This window comes from Lontra canadensis, unplaced genomic scaffold (genome assembly GCF_010015895.1).
Source record: "Lontra canadensis isolate GAN:19392208 unplaced genomic scaffold, GSC_riverotter_1.0 scaffold100, whole genome shotgun sequence".
Lineage (NCBI taxonomy): Eukaryota > Metazoa > Chordata > Mammalia > Carnivora > Mustelidae > Lontra > Lontra canadensis.
Genome location: NW_022631094.1, coordinates 6,144,214 through 6,164,722, shown reverse-complemented (window position 1 = coordinate 6,164,722; position 20,509 = coordinate 6,144,214). Strand labels below are relative to the sequence as shown.

The 20,509-nt window shown below is 44.4% G+C and overlaps 1 protein-coding gene across 2 annotated transcripts in view; it reads right to left on the bottom strand.

Moving 5' to 3' along the window:
- Nucleotides 1–1,986: 1,986 nt before the first annotated feature.
- CCNY (cyclin Y) overlaps nt 1,987–20,509 on the bottom strand; it is a 224,438-nt gene continuing 205,915 nt past the window's right edge. Inside the window, exons 8-10 of one of the 2 annotated variants that reach the window (XM_032837811.1) lie at nt 17,425–17,591; nt 8,361–8,523; nt 1,987–4,336 (exon numbers count right to left, since the gene is read on the bottom strand). In XM_032837811.1, coding sequence (XP_032693702.1) covers nt 4,220–4,336; nt 8,361–8,523; nt 17,425–17,591 — 447 coding nt within the window. In that variant the 3' untranslated portion in view covers nt 1,987–4,219. The remainder of the gene's footprint in view (nt 4,337–8,360; nt 8,524–17,424; nt 17,592–20,509) is intronic. The other variant, XM_032837810.1, reaches the window with a different exon arrangement.

The following is a 20,509-nucleotide window of genomic DNA, read 5'->3' as shown; positions in this document are numbered from 1 at the left end:
AGCTCATTTCTTACTGTCGTAGATTCTTCCAGAGGCCTTCGGCAAAGCCTACAATGGAAAACCCAGTGGCCAAGACAAATCCGCACCTGAGTGCTTGTGGCCCAGAGAGGCACGACGCAGACACACAGTGCCCTCCAAAGACTTTCAATTGAGAGACAACCAAGAGCGGACCATGTCAGTGCGGGTCACGGAACTCTTGAAGCTTCTAACGGAAAGGGACTCCGTATTCCTTTAGCAGCTTCACAAATACAAACTTGATAAAAAAATCAAACAGGAACACTGGAAACGAAGTCCCCTGAATCGGTCAGGTCCACAACCCATCACCCATTTTGTGACTGCAAGCACATTTCTACAACTCCCTCATTCATACTGAGACGGGGGGCTGGGGGGAGCATTTGTTTTTAGATGGAATAGCTCTAGTAAGGTTCTGCATTAACAGCAAATCCTGACCTTAATGAAGTTGCGTGTAGCATTTTCCTTGCAATCCATATAGTTTAAAAAATAAATCTCAAGCCTCCTTTTCCCGTTTCAGCTTGAGGGCGTGTTTCTGATCTCTTCTCTTTTTCCACAAGGATATGGGCTCTCTCTGGCTGGCCTCTCAAACGACGATCCATGCTTCTAAGATCCACCCAACAAAGTCTTGAAATGTTGACTCCAATGAAGTCAAAGGGGATCAAGTTATTGAAATAAAATAAGGTATCAATATAAAGTGACAATATAAAAGTATCCACATAAAATTCTCTGAGAGGTCTCTCTCATGCAACATCTTAATAAGAGGTGTTGAGTATTCTTGTGAATTGCTCAAGACTCAAATGGACTAAGAACACCTTACATTGCTCTTGCAAAGAAATGGTTCGCACTCAAACAGCCATAAAACCTGTGGAATTTTATCTCAATAAGGTATTCAAAAAAATGCAGCAGGAAGGCACTATTTGTTCTATGTATTTATTTATTTAACACTTATTAAGTACCTACAACGAACCAGGAATTATATTTTATTGTTTAAAAAATTCAAAGCTGTAAAATATGGCCCCAGGTGAGAGGTTACCAAAAGCAGCCGGATAGGATCAGAATTGCTCACTGCCAAAATTCTGCTTTGCAGTTCTGCTGAGGATCAAAATCCCCAGAACCAAGGGAAACCCCAAGATGGAGTTGCCCCTGCCAAAGACCAAGAGAAGGAAATCGGGAGAGCCAGCCCAGGAGAAGAGCCAGACGACGGGCACGAGGCTCTGACACCGGCCTCACCTAGTGCGTTAAGGCATCAGAGCACATCTTGGATCTTGGCAGGATCTCCCACCTTGCCCTCTAATTTGGTTCTAAATCCCTGACTTCTTTCCCTTTTCCTAGTGGGGGTGGGGGAAGTAAAACAAATCAAAAAATTTCACTGGGATATATACTTATTGTCCCAATGACTTTATTCGTTAAGTCTAATCTAAAATTAAAGTCAACAAAATGCGTTGTTTTCTTCATCCTCCATTAATGAGAACTGTCCATTCAAAAACTACACTAAGACAATGTCATCCCAAATAGCAATCCGGCTTTAACTGTAGGGCATTGAATCACCTTGCAAACAAATTACAGTCACTGTGATTTACCAATGTTACTGTACTGGGTGTTCTTGGGGTTTCTTTTTGGCAAACTTAGAACAAACCAGAGAACAAAATTTAAGTCTTCATCATCATGTAGAAAAATAAAATAAACAAACCTAAAGTATCTACCTATGTGTCAAGTGATTCATACTGCAAAACTAAAATCTACACTTACAGCAGAGTTTTAAAAATCCTCAGTGCAAGAAACATAACCAATTAATACAGATCAATACTTATTAATGAATATGGGAAATTTCCCTATACAGAGGTAGAGTCCAGTGCACAAGGCTAAAACAATATTCAATAGTCTAAACAAGACTGAGTCAGGTTTTACAGAATCCACTTCAAATTTTAAGTTATCAGACTGTATGTACATACATACAATAAATAGACTATACAATTTTTTAAAGTAGTTTAATAAACTCCACAAAATAATAGCAGATGCATTGAAATATTTACATAATTCAATTTTCAAATCTCTCTCATTCAAATAAAAGGGATAAAAATAAGCTTTCTGCTTTAAAGGCAGCAGAACCTCTTTCCTGAAATGGATCGGTAAAATAAGATACTTTACATGAGAGGAACTAATTTATGCTTGAGAGGTATTCATATTCAGCTAAGAAAATATGTCCCTTTTTAAGCTATATAGATTAGGGAATATAAAATGATATTTTCTACATTTTTAGATCTCTATTTAAAGTTCTAAATCCGACTCTTACTTGAAGAGAGAAGCTGATTTTGGTACCCATACAGAGTATATCAACACCATAATAATGGAAAGATAATTAACTTTTCAGATTCTGTTGTCGGCTTTTGAAAGTTTAGGCCAGAAAGACCTTGACAATATTTCTGGTCCAACCAGTTGTTTACACATGATACAAATCTCACTGAAACCTGACTAGCACTTTTGGCCTGGGGATCCTGGGATTTCAACTTTCTGAGTCTCTTCCGTTTCCAAAGTATGTTTCATCAGAAGCAGGCATGTTTGAGGATCAGGTGTAGGACGTTAGGGTACCCAAGACTAATACCCCAAAGTTCTCCACATTCACAGAGGAAGAAGGTGAAACACAGAGCATCTGCTGCCATTCGCCTCGCAGAGACTTGAAAAGGGAGAAAACTTAGAAGCCTGTCATTGTGACCCAAGAAAATACGCAAAAACCCAAAGCATTATATGCTTCGTTGACTCAGATTCTTAGACTTAGTATCCACTTTACTCTGATATTCTATCATTAACCCTTTTATTTTACTTGATAAAAAAGATTCTCATCTAGCCCACAAGGAAATTAGGGATAATCAGAAAATGAAAAAGTACGGTCATAATTAATGAAGCATAAACCTTCACAGTTTGAATTTTGTGTAACTTCGCTAAGCACCCACAATGAATATGCAAGTTGAGTTTTTTATTCAATTATCCTGTGAAAAATACCTCAGTAAATAGTAACATTTTGCCCTTCAATGATCTTCCCACTGGAATAACCCACCCCCCCCTTTTTTTTTAATTTTAGATTTTTAAAAAATTTTTATACAAATAGACTAACTTTGATTTAAAGTAAACATATAAAAGTTGAGAAGAATATTGCTTGCAACAATGGACATGGAAGTAGACGAATGAGCTGGGCAGGGGGTACAGAGAAATGGCTCCTACTCAGTAACTGCAGGCAGACACCTAGCACTCTAGAAAAAACTTCACCCAGAGGACACCCTCCACTGCACACGGTTTCCTTCAGCCCACAAAATCTGACTGATTTGTAACTACGACCTCAGGTCGGAGAAAAAAAAAAAAAAAACAACTGTGAATAAATTGGAAGGCACAAGCACCCATGTGATCTAGAATTTTCTCGGGGTGAGGAATAGGAGGGAAAGGGATACTTTTGGTTCAGCACTACAGTCAAGTTAATTTTGCCACCGTTGAAGAAAAACTGTATAAAATAAAGGCATACAGAAATATAACAAGCGCATCCCACTTGTGAGGAAGAAAGCTCAGAAGACAGCTCACAGGAATAGTGCAGAGAGAAACAACCAGTACTATTTATTTGGATGTCTGTGCCATGGTGGGTACAAACGATATTCTCTGCTTTGTGGGACCAAAACCAAAACAGAAACAAAACCAAAACAAAAATTCCCCCAAATCCCAAAAAAGCAGCTAGAAGGAATGCAAGAAGTCTTACAGAACATACTGATCCAGATGGAGGTGGATAAGCGCGCACTCTTGTCTTTAATGCACATCCGACTTTGTTACCTACTGCTGGGTTTTTCCATCATATTCATCTACTGACCAGACGGGGACTTAAGAAATGGCCAAGCCATTTCACCTTTTCTCTGCCTCTACACGACTTCCCTTTCCCTTTGTTTCCTTCTCCAGGATTAGAGTCTTTTTCCTCCTTGAGGGAAGTGCTGTTAATGACGATGGGGAAGGGCATGAAACGGGATTTCCAGAATACTGATTTCGCTTCCCTGGAGGCCTTACTGCGTGTGGGCCACACAGCTTGGAGGCGGTCATCAAGGCAGCCTGACAGAGCTATGAATTAAAAAAGGAAAGGAAAACAAAAACAAAACCACCCCAAGTCTGTCTTTTCTCAAACTAAAGGAGAAATGGAGGGATGGTGCGGCCTCCAGCGGGGCCCCCACGGTTAGGAGATGATGGCCGGGGACCACCTGGGCAGAGTCAGATTGTCAGCACTCGCTGACCGCTTCCTCGTGGGTCGACGCAGGTCCTTGTACTTGTCCTCACAGAGGCGAGAGATAGCCTGGGGGGCAAAAGAGAGACAATTCAGGTAAGGGCCAGCCTCTAAGTGCCCTCCACGCCCTCACTCATCGGACACCAGCCACTGCTGGGTACCAGCATGGTTCCAGGTGCTGAGGACACGTGGGGACAACACTGACAAGAGTTCCTACCCCGTGCAGTTTTCACGCTGTGGCCCAGAGCTGTGCCGCTCACAATGGGGGCCACAAAGGAAGTACAGATGCAGGCTCCGTCTCCAAAGTGCTTACGGTCTGAGAAAATCATCACAAAATGTACAACAGTTACAGGACAGTGTAGCCTGGGGCTCAGCTAGACGCAGGTTCGATGCTGGCTAACCACTCGGCAGGAGTAGGACCTGGGCCTGTGCCTAAGTCCCACATCCTCATCTGCAAAAGGGGCAAGGAGCACCCACCCACCTTGTGCAGTGGTAGTAACACACCACAGTTTCGTGCTGGGCCACACTGGGAGTCAGAGCCGCTGACCAAGTGTCTGAGTCAACTCTAGTCAACCGATGAAGAAAGGAACTGGGAGGGGCCAATGTAGCAAGGACAATCCACACTGCCCTCATTTTCTTGATGAAGACAGTGAGACTCTGGGGGGAGACCCTCAGCCAAGAGCAAGACTCAGCATTTCCTGGGGGGTCAGAGCCCAGTCCCAGCTCTTTCAGGGTTACTCCTGGGTGCAGGTTGAGAGCACATCAATGACAAAGTGGGAGCCAGCTCACATCACCCCAGATGTCTTGTCCTGGTCACATTCACCTTTCTTTCTGTCAAAATAACCCAGGAGTGGGGCTGACTTCACTTATGATGATGCAAACATGAGGTCTTTTAACTTGTATACAGTTCAAGCAATAGGCCAGGGACGAGGCAGGGGCTAGGAAAACACCTGGCAAGAAGTCACCATCAAGGAACAAAGGCACAAAAGCAGCAGACCCTGATCACATCATCATGGCTCTCACTGGAGTGACAATAATCATCCTTCCAGCAGCTCCCTTCAGCTAATAATCCTCCCTGCTTCCCCTTCAGCTAACTCTGTGATCTCCTCCCCCACATTCTCCTCCCACCTCACCCACCCCGCTCTGTGGCGGCCACTCCAATCCCCTTCAGCTGAGCCTGAGCTGGCTCCCACTGTAGGTTCCGAAGCAGCTCTTCCCTCAGGCTGGAGGTTTCTGCAAAGCTAAGACATCCCACGCTAGAGTCCTCAAGGAACCATGGCCAACTCAGTGAGGCTCCTGGCAACGGCAACCCCCGCCCCACTGCTGCTTTTGTGCTCACCTCCTAACACACTAGTTTATTATTATGTTTAATAAACTAGTATTACGTTTACTGTTTACTGTCTGTGTCCTCCCAGCAGAACGTAAACTCCAAAAAGCCAGCTTTGTTCACGATGGTGTCTGGTAACCGGTGCCTGGGATCAGGGGACCCTAAGTAAACAGGTGCCGAATGGATGTGTAAGCGCCGACCAAGACGAGCACGCAACAGGGGCATGCGCCTATCAGGCTATGGTCGAAGGACTGGGAACAGGGTGCTGACAACTGATTCTCATTTATTTTCCAAAACCCAGAACTGCACTTGGAACTGCAACTTCGGTGGCAGCTGGGAGCAGGGATTAGAAGAGAGAAACAGGAGTTGAGGACATCTTCCTCCAAATGACAGACGAATGAGGGCAGGAGATGGCCTAGAACACTGGGAATTCCCCATGTGAGACACATTTCACACACATAATGCAGGTGACACACTTTAAGAGAAAATCAGATCCCTCACAGACATGAGAGCCACGATTTTTGAAAGTAAATTATTTTCGTTTATTTAAACTCTCTGAGATGACTGTGTGTGGCTTCTCAGCTTATGAACAGTACACAGGTCTGAATGGAATATCATAATGATGAATGAGCAATGTACGATCATATTCTAGATTTCACGATGTAAACTCTGAGCTTTCACCCCATCTCCCATATGCATACAGAGATACTAACTTATGTCAAAGAGAAATTACCAGATTAATGAAAAGACCACTTTGCCTTGGTTCCTGGTGCACGCCAGCCTCCACACTCTACCTTGCACCTATCAAATCAGCCATGTGTACTATGCCTAAGCAGTACAGAGCTTCAGGTAAAGGCCACTTCGAGTACGTCTCACTCCCCCCTTGCTTTCCACAATGGGGTTCAAGTTTGCTAACCAAATGGACTAAGAGGGATGCTGGGGTCTGGAGAATAATGAAATCCCATTCCTTAAAAATTATTTCAAAGGGATGCCAAGTGCTTTTCCAGATAGAAGCACTAGCCTCCCACAGAGGAGCATCTCAAGAAGCTCCGATTCTCAGGCGGAGGGAGAACGCTCTTGTCAGGACTATGGGCCTTCGTCAGCCCAGTGAGCCCATGGAGCATTGGTGTGACAGCCCCAGGAGTAGGCGAGCACCCCCTCTTCTCATTCAGATAACCCGCCAGAGTTAACAGCAGGCACCAGCGAGCCCCGTGTCAGCCAGCCTGTGCACCCGCAGTGCAGAGCTGACCCACAACACCGGACGCTCTCCCTCGGAGAGCCACAGAGCTGCAGATGAAGGGGCTGCTTCCAGGAGCTCCACGCCCATGCCCTCGGCAGGACAACAGCCACTGGGCATGAGGGCTTCCGGGGCATGAGGGCTTCCGGGGCCTGCCGCTTGGGCTCAAACACAGCGCCTGCTCACTGTGAAATTGAATCCTATTTCATGTGTGTACCCGTGAGAGTCTGACAACACTTGTCTGGTTTTCCATTTCTTGCTTAAGAGAAATGGGAGATTTAACTGAGCAGCTGCTTCCTAACAGCCAGCACACAATTATAGTAAAGTGGCTGAGTTCAGAAAACCTCCCTGGGCTTTTATTTTAAACACTGTGTGCCATATCCAGTCTGTTCCACAGTTTTACTGAGTTTCTTCTTGGGACTGGCATACTATGTACTTTTTTACAATTTTATTTAAAATCTTGGCTTGTTTAAGCTTGCGAACCATAATAACCTCTTCCCCTGTATCTCTAGACTTTGTTTCACTCACAGCTATTAACTCTGTTAGACCAGCATGCTAGCCACCCTGACCCTGTACCGAATCAGGGGATAACGTGTCACTCAGATCGGACAGTAGGGCAGGCAGCACAGACCTCCTGGGTCTCACCAAGCTTGGGACATGACTGTACCATCTACTGCTTTGATCAAAGGGTCTATGGGATGCGACCACAACAGTGCCTGGGGATGAAGGTACAGAGAGCCTGGGTACCCCTTCTCTGGAGGAAGGGGTTCCACCAGTGATCCTCCTGGTCACCCCACAACTTTTCATCCAGTCACCAAGTCAGATGGGAAGTGCTAGGTGCAAATATGAAGCTGAGCTATGTACACAAGTCATGAGCACAGAAGGTAAACAGCTTAACACTGATGACCCCAAATCCAGACCAAGACCCATGGGGCTAGCCCCAGCTCTAACTGGGCTGTGGGGAATAAAAAATAAAAAGCAGAATATACAAACTGAGGGTTGCTGGGTGGTGGGGGAGGAGGGACAGGGTGGCTGGATTATGGACACTGGGGAGGGTATGTGCTATGGTGAGTGCTGCGAACTGTGTAAGCCTGACGATTCACAGATCCGTACCCCTGAAGCAAATAATACTTATATGTTAATAAAAAAAAAAAAAAGCAGAATATAACCTTTTGAGATTCCCAATCATTAGGGTCGTCTGGTATCTTTTTCCTTATAATAGTGCATGTCGAGAAATACTTTTTTCTGACATATCTTTTAAAAAACCAGGTCTTTTTTTTTTTTAACATTTGAAGAATAGAAATGATGCACATTAAATAAAAACTGATATTTAGAAGGTTATTAAAACTATGATTGGATGAATTATAATCAACTAAATGACCTCACCAACTCTAAATCCAGGGTAACCTGTCTGTATTTCCTAACAACACGCAGTGGGAGAAATTAGCACGGTGACCTCCCACTTCCGGGAGACCCAGATGAGGCTTCTGCAATAGGGCTTCAAAAACCAGTATGTGAAAGCCTCTTACCTCGAGCTTGTGAGCCCTCTCCCTGCTTAGGGGCTCCAAGGGAAAGCTCAGGTTGTTTGCTTCTGCCAGAGAACGAAGATCAAAATAATACTTGGCATAAACACTGGAAGGAACGTTGATGTTGAACTGCAGCAATTCCAGAAACTGTCGCTCCAGCTCATTCCTGCAAGCAAAACAGCAAGAGCACACGTTTAGCTGCGCTACCGGGCTGCGTGACCCACCACGGCAAGGTGCCAGAGACGAGACTCGAGGAAACTGCGACCTCCAGAGAGTAAAGCCATTCAAGTAACTGCCTGGCTGGACACCAGAGTTGCAGTTTAGCCACCAAGTAGGTATTAAAAGCCAAATGATCAAGTGCCCAGAAGGATGAGGCCTGATTAGCCGGGGGGACCACCAGCAAGTGCTGAGGGTGATGCGTCTCCCAGAGACCTGACCGCACGCACAGCAGCTCCGGCTGCAAACCCCAGCACGATCCACCAAACACGGGGCAGATGAAGCAGTCGAGAGCAGCCAAGTGGAGTCTGGCAAGGGGCCAAGACAGGGGCCCAGGGGAAAAGCCTCTGTTACCCCTAGAGGCCCGTCTTTCCTCAGTGGCCCTTCCCTGGGAGAAGAGTGGAGGAAGTGCGGTAGGGGCCTCCCGGGCAAAGCGGGGTGTGGGAGAATGAATCACAGCCCTGGACTCACAGAAAGGGAACCCGCCAACTCTGAAGAATGAGAGCAGTAAGGCCCACACCTGAGCACGTGTCTAGTCCCGCGGAGGGCCTGTCAACATGGACTGAGGAGCCCACCCCAGGGCCTGGTGCAGCAGGGCTGGGGTGGGCCTAAGAACGTGTCTTTCTAACAAGCTCCCTTGGGATGATGACACGGCTGGTCTCAGCCCAAACTTCTAGAACCACTCACGCCCAGACACAGGTATTAAGATCCAACTGGCCAACCCATTTATAGTTTGATGGAAATGAATGATGGGTAGCCAGAATAAATTTTAAAACTTCTATTTGGAGACCTTCCCCATGTCGATTATCTTTTAGATCAGGTTCATTTCTTGACAGTTAGTACCTGGAGGGAGAAAAGTCCTCAGCGATGGCTCAGTTTGTTGAGCACTAGTCCCAGGTCGGGCACGCACTTTCAGCATCGTCTCCCCCTCGAAGCACCCTGTGCTCCCAAGCACACTACACAGCCCTCAATTTCTGTCCTTTATCAGACTCCACCACAAGTGTCACCTTAACTCAGTGTCCCTGCCTGTATCCTCCTAGCCAGAAACTGGGCCACCTGGCCCCATCACAGTACCTGATATACAGCTAGTATTCGATAATTACCCTTACTGAATGGAGCAGGCCAAGCTCGGCTTCGGTGGAGGGGCGGAGGAAGGCCTCCCAGAGAAGTAAGAGATGAACTGAGTGTGAAAAAACACAGAGCTCTAGTGGAGAGGAACAAGGGTTGGGGCAGGGGATTTCTGGCAGGAGACCTGATCACCATCTCCTATAAGTGACTCTGAAGGCTGACAAACCCTGCCCAAGTGCTAGGCCTCACCCCAACTATCCCAGACCCCTCTCCATGGGCTCCACTGACACCGAGCCCCAAGTTCCAGATCCCGGATGCAGGCACCTGATGTTTTGTAGCCTCAGACTAACTCAGCACCATCCTGTCCCCATGGTGTACGCGAGAACTCGTCTGTCCACCCCCGGTGAGTCACCTCCCTAAGCCATCAGAGACAGAAAGGACTCTGTCCCAGTCTTGTGCTGCTGTGACAGCAAGGGACAGGAGCACCGAGGTGGTGGGGAAGGCAGGCTGGGATCTGAGCAAGACTGGTCAGACAGAGAAGGTACTGGGCGAATGCGAGTTGCTACAGAAGATTCGTGGTCCTCAGTCGGGAGGACTGAGAAGTCACATTCAGGTATTTTCATCAGAGAAACACCATGAATGTCGTTTCTATACAGTCTAGTGAATGGAGGTGACCTCCAAATGGGCATATCGTGCTAAATTTTAGTCTTTTAAAAAGAGTCTAAATTACTTTGACTTATTTAGGATAATTTTTACTTTAAATAACTTTTATTTATGCTTCCTTTAAATGAAATTTAACAAGAGATCATCCTGCAAAATACTAGAACTCAGCTAAGATTTTAACGAAACAGGAGTTAAAAATACTGCTAAGGCCAGAGGTGCCAAAACAAATGGGCTAGAAGGCGCTCTCCCTGGGGGACTGTGGGACAGCCCGGGGACAGACTGCCGACTGGTGGCCAAAGGCGCCACTGCAGCTCTTACTCTCTGGAGGCTAAGAAAAACTCGCCTTTTTCCGACAGCTAGTCTGGTACTCCTGGCCCGGAGGGATGCAAGGTAGCAGTGACTCTTGTTGAGGGGATACTCTCTGACTAAAGTCAAGAGGAATCTCTTTCTGAACAAGGTGGCATTTTCCTCAAGGTTCCTTGGGAAAAAATAGTCTTTCTTGGGGGGGTTTCTTTTTTAAGCTCTGAGGGAAATATGGGCCTTAGAGCTGCTGTGCTTTCTAACTAAGGCAAGATTTAGCAAACAAAAGTAATTCCCAAAGTCTGAATTCCCAAACTGCAGTGGGACAGCTTCCAGGGACATGTGACAGCTTGCTACATGACAAATCACAAGAAACTCTCCTTACTCCATTTTAGAGGCCCCTTCACAAGTTGTGAATTGTGCTAATTCAGTTGGGTTTCTTTACAGTTTTGATTTAATATAACATGTATTTCTGAATATATTTGTTTACAGATTTGAATTTAGTTCTTATAAATTTTTAATCAGAACGATTTTCTCATGACTTGCTGTCGAGGGCAGTAATTCCATCAAGCCTGTTCTCTCTGTTGTTTTTATCATCTAAACATTTACCATCTATCTCTTTTCTGGAAAAATGGGTTCACTTTACAAAACCAGCCACTAACAGCCTAGCAATCCCACTTCTGGGCACAGACGCAAAGAACTGGAAGCAGGGACTCCAGGAGAGATCCGTGCACCCGTGCTCCTGGCAGCGCTATTCACAGCAGCCAAGGGGCAGAAGCAGTACAAGTGTCCAGGTGTCCAGCAATGGGTGAATGGATAAACAAAACAGAGTATGTACAAGGACTGTAATATTTTTACCTTAAAAAGGAAGAAAATTCCAGTATGTGCTGCTACACAGATGACCCCTGAGGACACCATGCTAAGTGAAATAAGCCAGTCACAAAGAGACAATACTGGGCAAGTTCGCTTCTGTGAGGCATCCAGGGTAGTGACATTCAGAGACAAAGCAGAACGATGGCCAGGGGGAGGGGGATGTGGGGACCTAGTATTTACTGGGCACACAGTTTCTGGTTGGTGATCGTTGCACAACAATGTGAATGCACTTAATGCCACATAACTGTACACTTAAAAATGGCTAAAATAGTCAATTTTATGCCATGCATATTTTACCACAATTAAAACTGAAAACCAAAGACCAGGCACCCTACACCATGGAGGGTGGGAGGTTTTTGCTGCATCTTTCTGCTATGCAGCACTGAAACCAGTCTCTTGGAGCTTTCCCATTGAGATCGGGAACACAAAAAGGATGCCCACTCTATCCACTGTTGTCCAACATAGTACTAGAAGTCCTAGCAACAGCAATCAGACAACAAAAAGAAATAAAAGGTATTCAGATTGGCAAAGAAGAAGTCAAACTCTCTCTCTTCACAGATGACGTGATACTTTATATGGAAAACCCAAAAGACTCCACCTCCAAACTCCTAGAACTCATAGAGCAATTCAGTAACATGGCAGGATACAAAACTGATGCAAAGAAATCAGCTGCTTTATTATACACTAACAATGAAACTGTAGAAAGGGAAAATTAGAGAATTGATTCCATTTTTATAATAGCTCCAAAAACCGTAAGATACCTTGGAATAAACCTAACCAATGAGGTAAAAGATCTATACTCGAACTACAGAACACTCATGAAAGAAACTAAAGAAGACACAAAAAGATGGAAAAACAATCCATGCTCATGGATCGGAAGAATAAACATTGTTAAAATGTCTATGCTGCCCAGAGCAATCTATACTTTCAATGCCATTCCGATCAAAGTATCATTTGGCATTTTTCAACGTGCTGGAACAAACAATCTAAAATTTGTCTGGGACCAGGAAAGACTCCGAATCACCAAGGAAATGTTGAAAAAGAAAAGCAAAGCTGGGGGCATCACGCTGCCTGATTTCTCCTTATTTCAGATTCCTTGTTTATATTTGAAAATTACTCTTCCAAGGTTACTGCAAAACAAAAACAAACCAACCCCAAAGTTTAATTTCTTTTAACAGCATTTTTGCCTGTCAAAGTTCATCCTCCCTTTCCCATGCATAGCAAATGCTCATTCTCGAATATTCCACCTTACACAAAAGCTGACATGTGGTGGTATGACCACTTACTGTTGGCAAGACAGAAAGAAACAAAGCTGGCCCATGGCCCTATCTTACCGCACAACGTCAGCCTGAATCTGAAGTCTGACTGACTGACGCTGGTGGCCCCAACGGTCTACCTGCAAGTTTCAGTGACACTTGTCTTAAAATGTTCTTCAACCTGCGTTCCCAGCCATTTGCGCACATGATCAGCTGCCTTCCAAGCCAGAACCCCACTGTCTGAAGGTGGAAAGGACTCCAAGTCCAAGTCCTTAACTGTTGGATGATTCTTTAGCTGGAAATGAAACTGGGCTCAGAAACATCAGGAAGGTTACATCAGGATGCTAGGACACAGGCAAGGCCACAAAGAAGGGTGCAGAAGGAGACAGAAGTACAGATGCCTGGAAAGAGCACCAACACGCACATTTTTATAAAGCTTCCCATCTGAAACTTGGGAGTCGTCTCCCCACTAAGGAGCCCCAAGGGAAAGCTTAGGGTGCCTCTGCCAGGAAATGAACACTTGCTACTGCCATGAGACTAACACAGTGCCAAGTGCCAGAGCCTCTAGTTTCCAGCGATGTCCCACGCTGCTCCCTCTCCCCAGACAGGGTACCTCGCAGCCATTGCTGCCCCCAAGTTCATATGGTTTGACTGAAAAAGACTGAAATCAAGCACTCATTTTTTAATATTCGAACAGGAAATCTAGGATTCTGTACAGATGCTACAAAGTAACTTAAAGCTCCCTCCACAAGCGTGGTTCAGCCACACGACCCCCTGAATGGCTTCTTGAACACATCAAATCTCATTCCTTCTCAATAAAGTTTACTGGATGTGTTAGTTTGCTATTGTAGCAAAATATCCCAAGACTGCCCTTCTGTCTGCTTCCTATAACCTAATCTCTTGTTTAGGACACATCATGTTTGACTAAGGTCTATTCTAATGACCTCATTTTGACTTAATTACTTCTTGAAACACCTGATCTCCAAATACGGTTACACATTGAGGTACTAGGGGTTAGGACTTCACATGTGCATTTGAGGGAGATGCTACTCAGCCCTTGACACTCTATCTTCTAGCCCCTCAAAATTCACATCCACCTCACATGCAGAAAACATTCACCCCCTCCCAACAGCCCAAAAGCCTCAACCCATTTCAGCATCAACTCCAAGTTCAAAAATCTCAACTAAATAAGGTATGGCTGAGACTAGAGGTCTGATTCGTCCTGAGGCAAAATTCCTCACCAGGTGTGAACCTGTGAAGCTTCCTCACTGTGGAAGTTATCTGCTTCTGAAGTACAATGGTCACACAGGCATAGACAGACGTTCCCGTTACAAAAGGGAGAAATCAAAAAGTAGAAAGGGTTCTTAGGTCTCAAGCCAGTCTGAAATCTAGCAAGGCAAATGCATTTGATTTTCAGGCTTGAGAATAATCTTTGGCTGATGCTCTAGCATCCAGCCCAGTGAGAGGGGGAGCCCTGCCACTGGGCTCTCTTAGCCAAGGGCAGCAGCCCACATCCTAGCTGAGGGGGAAGCAGCCTCAGCCCTGCCCACTTGCAAACTGCCTCCATGGTCATTTTCCCTTTTTAAGGATAACATGTCAGAGTAGACAGGTCTTCTGGAGAATCCTAAAGTTTGACAGCCTTCCTTCATTTTGTCCTGTCTTGTCCCCTTCAGTTTAAACTGGCAGCACTTCTGCTGGGATGACTGATTGGAACACCAAGCCACACTTGTAATCTCTTGAGCAAATACTGTACAGCCACACCATCACTGTTCTCTCCAGAGCACGCTTTCTCATTTTTTGCAATAGGGATAAGCAGAGGTTGGAAAATTTTAGTTCTTCCAAATCTCCAACATCTGGTCCCTTCTCGCTTAACAACTCCTTCTTCAATTTCTCTCTCCTCAGATTTTATTAGAGGCAGCAAGGAGAAACCAGGCACGGTTTCTAAACACTCTGCTTAGAAATCTCCTCAGCTAAATATTCGAGTTCATTCTCGAATATTCCACCTTACACAAACACTAGAACACAACTTGGCCAAGTTCTTTGCCACTGTGTAACAGGTATTGCCCTTGGTACAGTGCCCAGCAGCATGTTTCTCATTTCTGACACCTCACTCCAGGAGCACCTTTAACAGTCCTATTTCTAGCAACATTCTGTTTGCAGTAAATGTCTATGTCTAAGATTGAGAGAAGCTTCCTCTAAAGCTCTCTGCTTTCTGAGTCCTCATCAGAATCACCTTTCTCAACCATGTCTCTACCAACCAGCTCTTCAAGGTAATCTAGGATTTTTCTAACATGTGCCTCAAAATTCTGGAATCTTCTACCCATTAGCTAGCTGCAATGCCACCTCCACATCTCTAGGTAACTGTCAGAGCAGCACCCCACTTGCCAGTATCAAGTCTGTGTCAGCCAGCAGGGGCTGCCATAATATAATACCACAGACTGGGGGGTTTAAACAGCATTAACTGATTTTCTCACAATTCTGGAGGCTGGAAGTCCAAGATGGGGGTGCCGGCAGCAATGCATTCTTCTGAAGCCTCTCTCTTGGCCTGCAGATGGCCATCTTCTCTCTGTGTCCTCGCATGGCTGTCCCTCTGCCTGTGTGGTGTCTCAGTCTATTATATTAGGGCCTGCCCTCCTGACCCTGTTTTAAATCAATTACCTCTTTACAACCTTAGCTCCATATACAGATACATTCTGAGGCAGTGGGCCTTAGGCTTCAACACAGAAATTCTCAGAGAACACAATGCGGCCCATAACACTGGCTATCTGCTGCAGCGCTCAGCGGGGCACTGGGCTTCGTGCTGGTCTAACCCTTACAATACACAAATGCTTTCTCCAAGTGTGCCTAAAAACACAACAGCATCAGGGAACAGATTTCTAGATCTGTAACTTTCATTTCTCACTGTTAGAACTGACTTGCCCAAGAACACATCAAGTATGTAGGTGCTCCTTCTGGCTCCTCCCTTCCCATTCTTTTGCTCTGGGAGAGAAAGGCAGGCTGCTCACCCTCCCTGAGGTTGCCCTCCCCCCCATGTGAAAGACCTGCATGGTGGGGCAAACATCGGATTACCAAGCATCTGCTCTTTTCATCTTCCTCTGAATTGCCCCTGTCCCCTTTGAAGCCCTAGGCCTCTATCCCATTCCTGAGCTTAGATGGCCTCACTCGCCTGAGTGGCTTTCAGTCTCATATTTTTATGGGGCTCCCATATGTACAAAATTAAATTTGTTTTTCTCCTGTTGGTCTTATGTCAATTTAATTATTAGACCTAAAAGAACCTAAAAGGGGGAAAAAGGGAAAATTTTTGTTCCTTACATACATACATCACCAACACAAACAGGAAAAGGCAACCATGATGTCATTCCTACAACATACAACTCAGTGTCAAACGGTATCACGGAGTTGACGGAGTAACCCCCCAATAAAGGAAATGAGTCAGAACTTCTTACCACCTTGCTCTTCTGTGGTCCCGATGACAATTATTTTAGTAGTTGTTTTCACTTTGAAATATAATCAAGACTTTCATTTTTCTTACTATCAAAAACTTCTTTACACTTGTCCTATTTTTTTTATAATAAAGAATTAGAGACACAGGAAGGAGTTTTATAGGTCTACAGCAGAAATAGGCTCTGTAACAAAAGACCCAAGAACACAAACTAGAGTGCCTCACAGGGTACCCCCAACATGGGGTCCCATCTAATCAGTAACCAGAGGCAAGGAGGGCCTTAGGTTAGTGAAGAACCCAAGGTGCCCACATGACACCCCCACCAGCAGCCTGCACAGGCACTGTGAGACCCCACATTCCCAGGATTACTGGGTCCAGGAACACGGAGGTGGAGGCGCGGCTGGGAAGCTCTTCCAGACTAAAGCTTCCTCAAGGAAGCTGTAACAAACAATATTAGAAAAATTTTAGCAAGAAGTGTCAGAAGTACTAAAAACCATATGGAACTGTAGATAGTTTATCCTGATTATTTTCTAAAACAGCTCCTTTGTCCTAAGAGGCTCTAAACCTATTTCCTGTATTCCCAGGCCCTAGACATCACAGACAATAGGCCTGCAGGTCTCCAGTTAACAAGCCTCACCTAAATCTAAGGACTGAACCATCTGAGAAATCCCAAGACTGCCCTGAGAGCTATGGCGATGGACCCCCTTCGCCCCTCAAGCTTATGGCGCCTCCACTGAGCTGAGGCTCTGAGACCAGCTGGGGGAGAACATGCAGCCTTGATGAGATCCATGAGAGGACCCACGGACAGAATGAGCAACTGAACTGGCGAGTTCTCTCCGAAATGAAACAGAAACATACTATTTTAGCTCTTCTGCTTTTGGGGGAGGCTGCTGCCCACAAAAGACTGGTGTGGGACATTGTTATGAGTCTGCAGTGAGGTACAGAGCCAGAATAGAAGCCATCATAGTCTTTACCTTTCTGATGAAGGTAAAGGAATGTCTGTCCACAATAGAGTCTCAGTAACTAGTTTTACAAAATCAAAAAGTGTAACCAGTACCTGTTCATGATCCTAACGCAGAGTAGTACAGGTGTTTGCATGTAATGTTCCACAGCTGTGTCCTTGTTGTACCCACTCACGAGAGACCTTCAGTCAAATTCATTCCCTCTCTACCACACAGACCATTCAGAGGGACACGGTTCCTTCCCAAACAGTGCCTCCCCTCGTCCCCACGCCAGCACACACACTCACATGTCCTCCACCGTGATGTCTTTCAGGATCTGACAGTAGTCCACATTCCACACAGCCTGGTCATCCCAAACCTTGGAGGCCAGCAGGATCGCCCCTAGAACAATCCGCTTCCAGTTGGCCGGACAGATGTCTATCTCTGCATACGTTAAAAGTCTTTCAAGGTATACCTGGGAAGACATGAAAATGCCAGAGCTAAAGGACTTGACTTGTTTTTGTCCTACATACTAGCATATATAAATTCTAAAACCGCCTGACTCCATTTTAACAGCTACTTTAAGCAGGGATTTATCCCCTGATCATACCTATTTTTAAAAAGTCAGAGGGCTCAGCTAGTGTGATGGGAAAGGGACACCGTCCATAAATGAACAGTGTGGATGTAGCTGGATCACAAAAGACTGAGGCAAGCACAAACTCCAGATACCACAGGTTAATTTCTCACTCATATCACATCAACTACAATATCAATACAGATTCAACACAATAGTACAAATTTCAACAAACAGTGTCAAAGGAGCAAAGAGATTCTTCTCTATCTCGTAAAGTTCTTATTTTGAGGTAATTATTAATTTACACACAGCCATCGATAAACCTATTTTTTATTATTGTGGTAAAATATACATAACATTTACCATTTAGCCATTTTTAAGTGTACAGTTCTGCAGCAGTAAGTACATGCACATTGTTGTAAAGTCACTGCCCATCTCTGTCCCCAGAGCTTTCTCATCATCCTGAACAACTCCCTGATCCCCTTCCCCCAGCCTTTGGCAACAACCATTCTACTTTGTCTCCATGAATTTGGCTACTCTAGGAATCATTCAATATTTGTCTTTTTGTTCTGGCTTTTCTCATCTAGCATGTCCTCAAGGTTCATCAAAGTATGTAGCATATATTAAAATTTCTTTCCCTTTCGAAGCTGAATAATAATCCACTGCCTGTATATATCACATTTTGTTTATCCATTTTTCTATCAATCGACATTTGAGTTGTTTCCACCTTTCGGTTATTGAGAATAACTGGTGTACAAGTACCTGTTTTGACTATCTGCTTTTGATTCTTATGGGTACAGACAGAGAAGGAGAACTGCTGGGTCATATAATTCTATGTTTAATTTTTTAAGGAACTACCATACTATTTTTCCATAGTACCTAGGCCACTTAACATTCCCACCAGCAATACACAGGGGTTCAATTTCTTGATATCCTTGCCAACACCAGTTATTTTGTTTTCTGTTGTTGTTGTTGTTTTTTTAATAATAGTCATCCTAATGTGTGTGAATTAGGTATTTCACTGTGGTTTTGATTTGATTTCTAAATGAAATAATTTTAGCTGAAGTTGGAAAATGAAACCCAGTAACATAAGATTTATAAACTGGCAAAATTTAGCTTGAAGACAGATATCAGAAATACCCACAAAGTGCTTTTGCTTACTTTGGTTCACAAGGTAAGAATTTCTCTTGAAGTTTTCCTTCTATTTATCAGCATGTTTTATACTTCTCTGAGCCATGGAATTATTATTTCTATAGTTTATCAAACACATTTTATAAATGTGATGAAGGTAAAGGAATGTCTGGAACTACTGTATCAGAACCTTCTCACACCATTGGTGGGAATGCAAGTTGGTGCACCCACTTTGGAAAACTGTGTGGAGATTCCTCAAAAAATTAAAAAATAAAGCTACCCTATGACCCTGCACTTACACTACTGAGTATTTACCCCAAAGATACAGATGTAGTGAAAAGAAGGGCCATCTGTACCCCAATGTTCACAGCAGCAATGGCCACAATCACCAAACCGTGGTAGGAGCCAAGATGCCCTTCAACAGACAAATGGATAAAGAAAATATGGTCCATATATACAATGAAGTATTATGTCTCCATCAGAAAGGATCAATACCCAATTTCTGTATCAACATGGACAGGACTAGAAGAGATTATGCTGAGTGAAATAAGTCAGGCAGAGAGAGTCAATTATCATATGGTTTCACTTACTTATGGAACATAAGGAATAACATGGAGAATATTCAGAGAAGGAAAGGAAAAGTGAATTGGGGGAAATCAGAGGGGGAGACAAACCATGAGAGACTGTGGACTCTGAGAAAAAAACTGAGGGTTTTAGAGGAGAGGGATGGGGTGAGCCTGGTGATGGGTATTAAGGAGGGCATGTATTGCATGGAGCACTGGGTGTGGTGCATAAACAATGAATCTTGGAACACTGAAAAAATAAAACTAAAGAAACAAAATGAATCATATATAAACTTTTAAGAACCTGCTTTCTAAAACAGATAAATCTAGATAGTGTTAAATTTTTCATAGTTTATAATGTCCATAAACTCTTAAATATCATGTAATTTTTTAAAAGGCATCTGGTGGGGGGCAGGGGCAGAGGATGTTCCTGGTTGGCTCCATCTGTTGAGTGTCCAACTCTGGTTTTGGTTCAGGTGTGATCTTGAGGTCATGGGATCAAGCCCCATGACAGGCTCCACACTTGTCCCTCTCCCTCTCCCCATCCCGTCCCCAGCTTGCACTTGCGTGCTCAGTCTCTCTCTAAAATTAAAAAAAAAAAAAAAAAAAATCTTTTTTTTTTTTTTTTAAGATTTTATTTATTTATCTGACAGAAATCACAAGCAGGCAGAGAGGCAGACAGAGAGAGGAGGAAGCAGGCTCCCTGCTGAGCAGAGAGCTGGATGCGGGGCTCGATCCCAGAACCCTGGGATCATGACCTGAGCTGAAGACAGAGGTTTTAACCCACTGAGACACCCAGGTGCCCCTAAAAAAAAAATCTTAAAAAGGGAAAAAATGTTAACACAAATACACAAATAAAGATAATTATCAGTTAAATATCAATACTCATAAATGAGATGGTAAAGTCCACACCTGTTACGTCACCACAGTCTGGAGAGGAGACTGCACTTTGGGAAATTCTGAAGAAACAGGGCAACTAACCAAATGATTGAGAGAAGTTCACTAAATGACATTAATCTGTCAACAGAAGCACAGGATAATGCCAGAAGCAGACTAAGAATTATATAACACAGGACCCACAAGATGAGAATAGATACATCAGAGGTGGTGTTAAACCCCTGAACT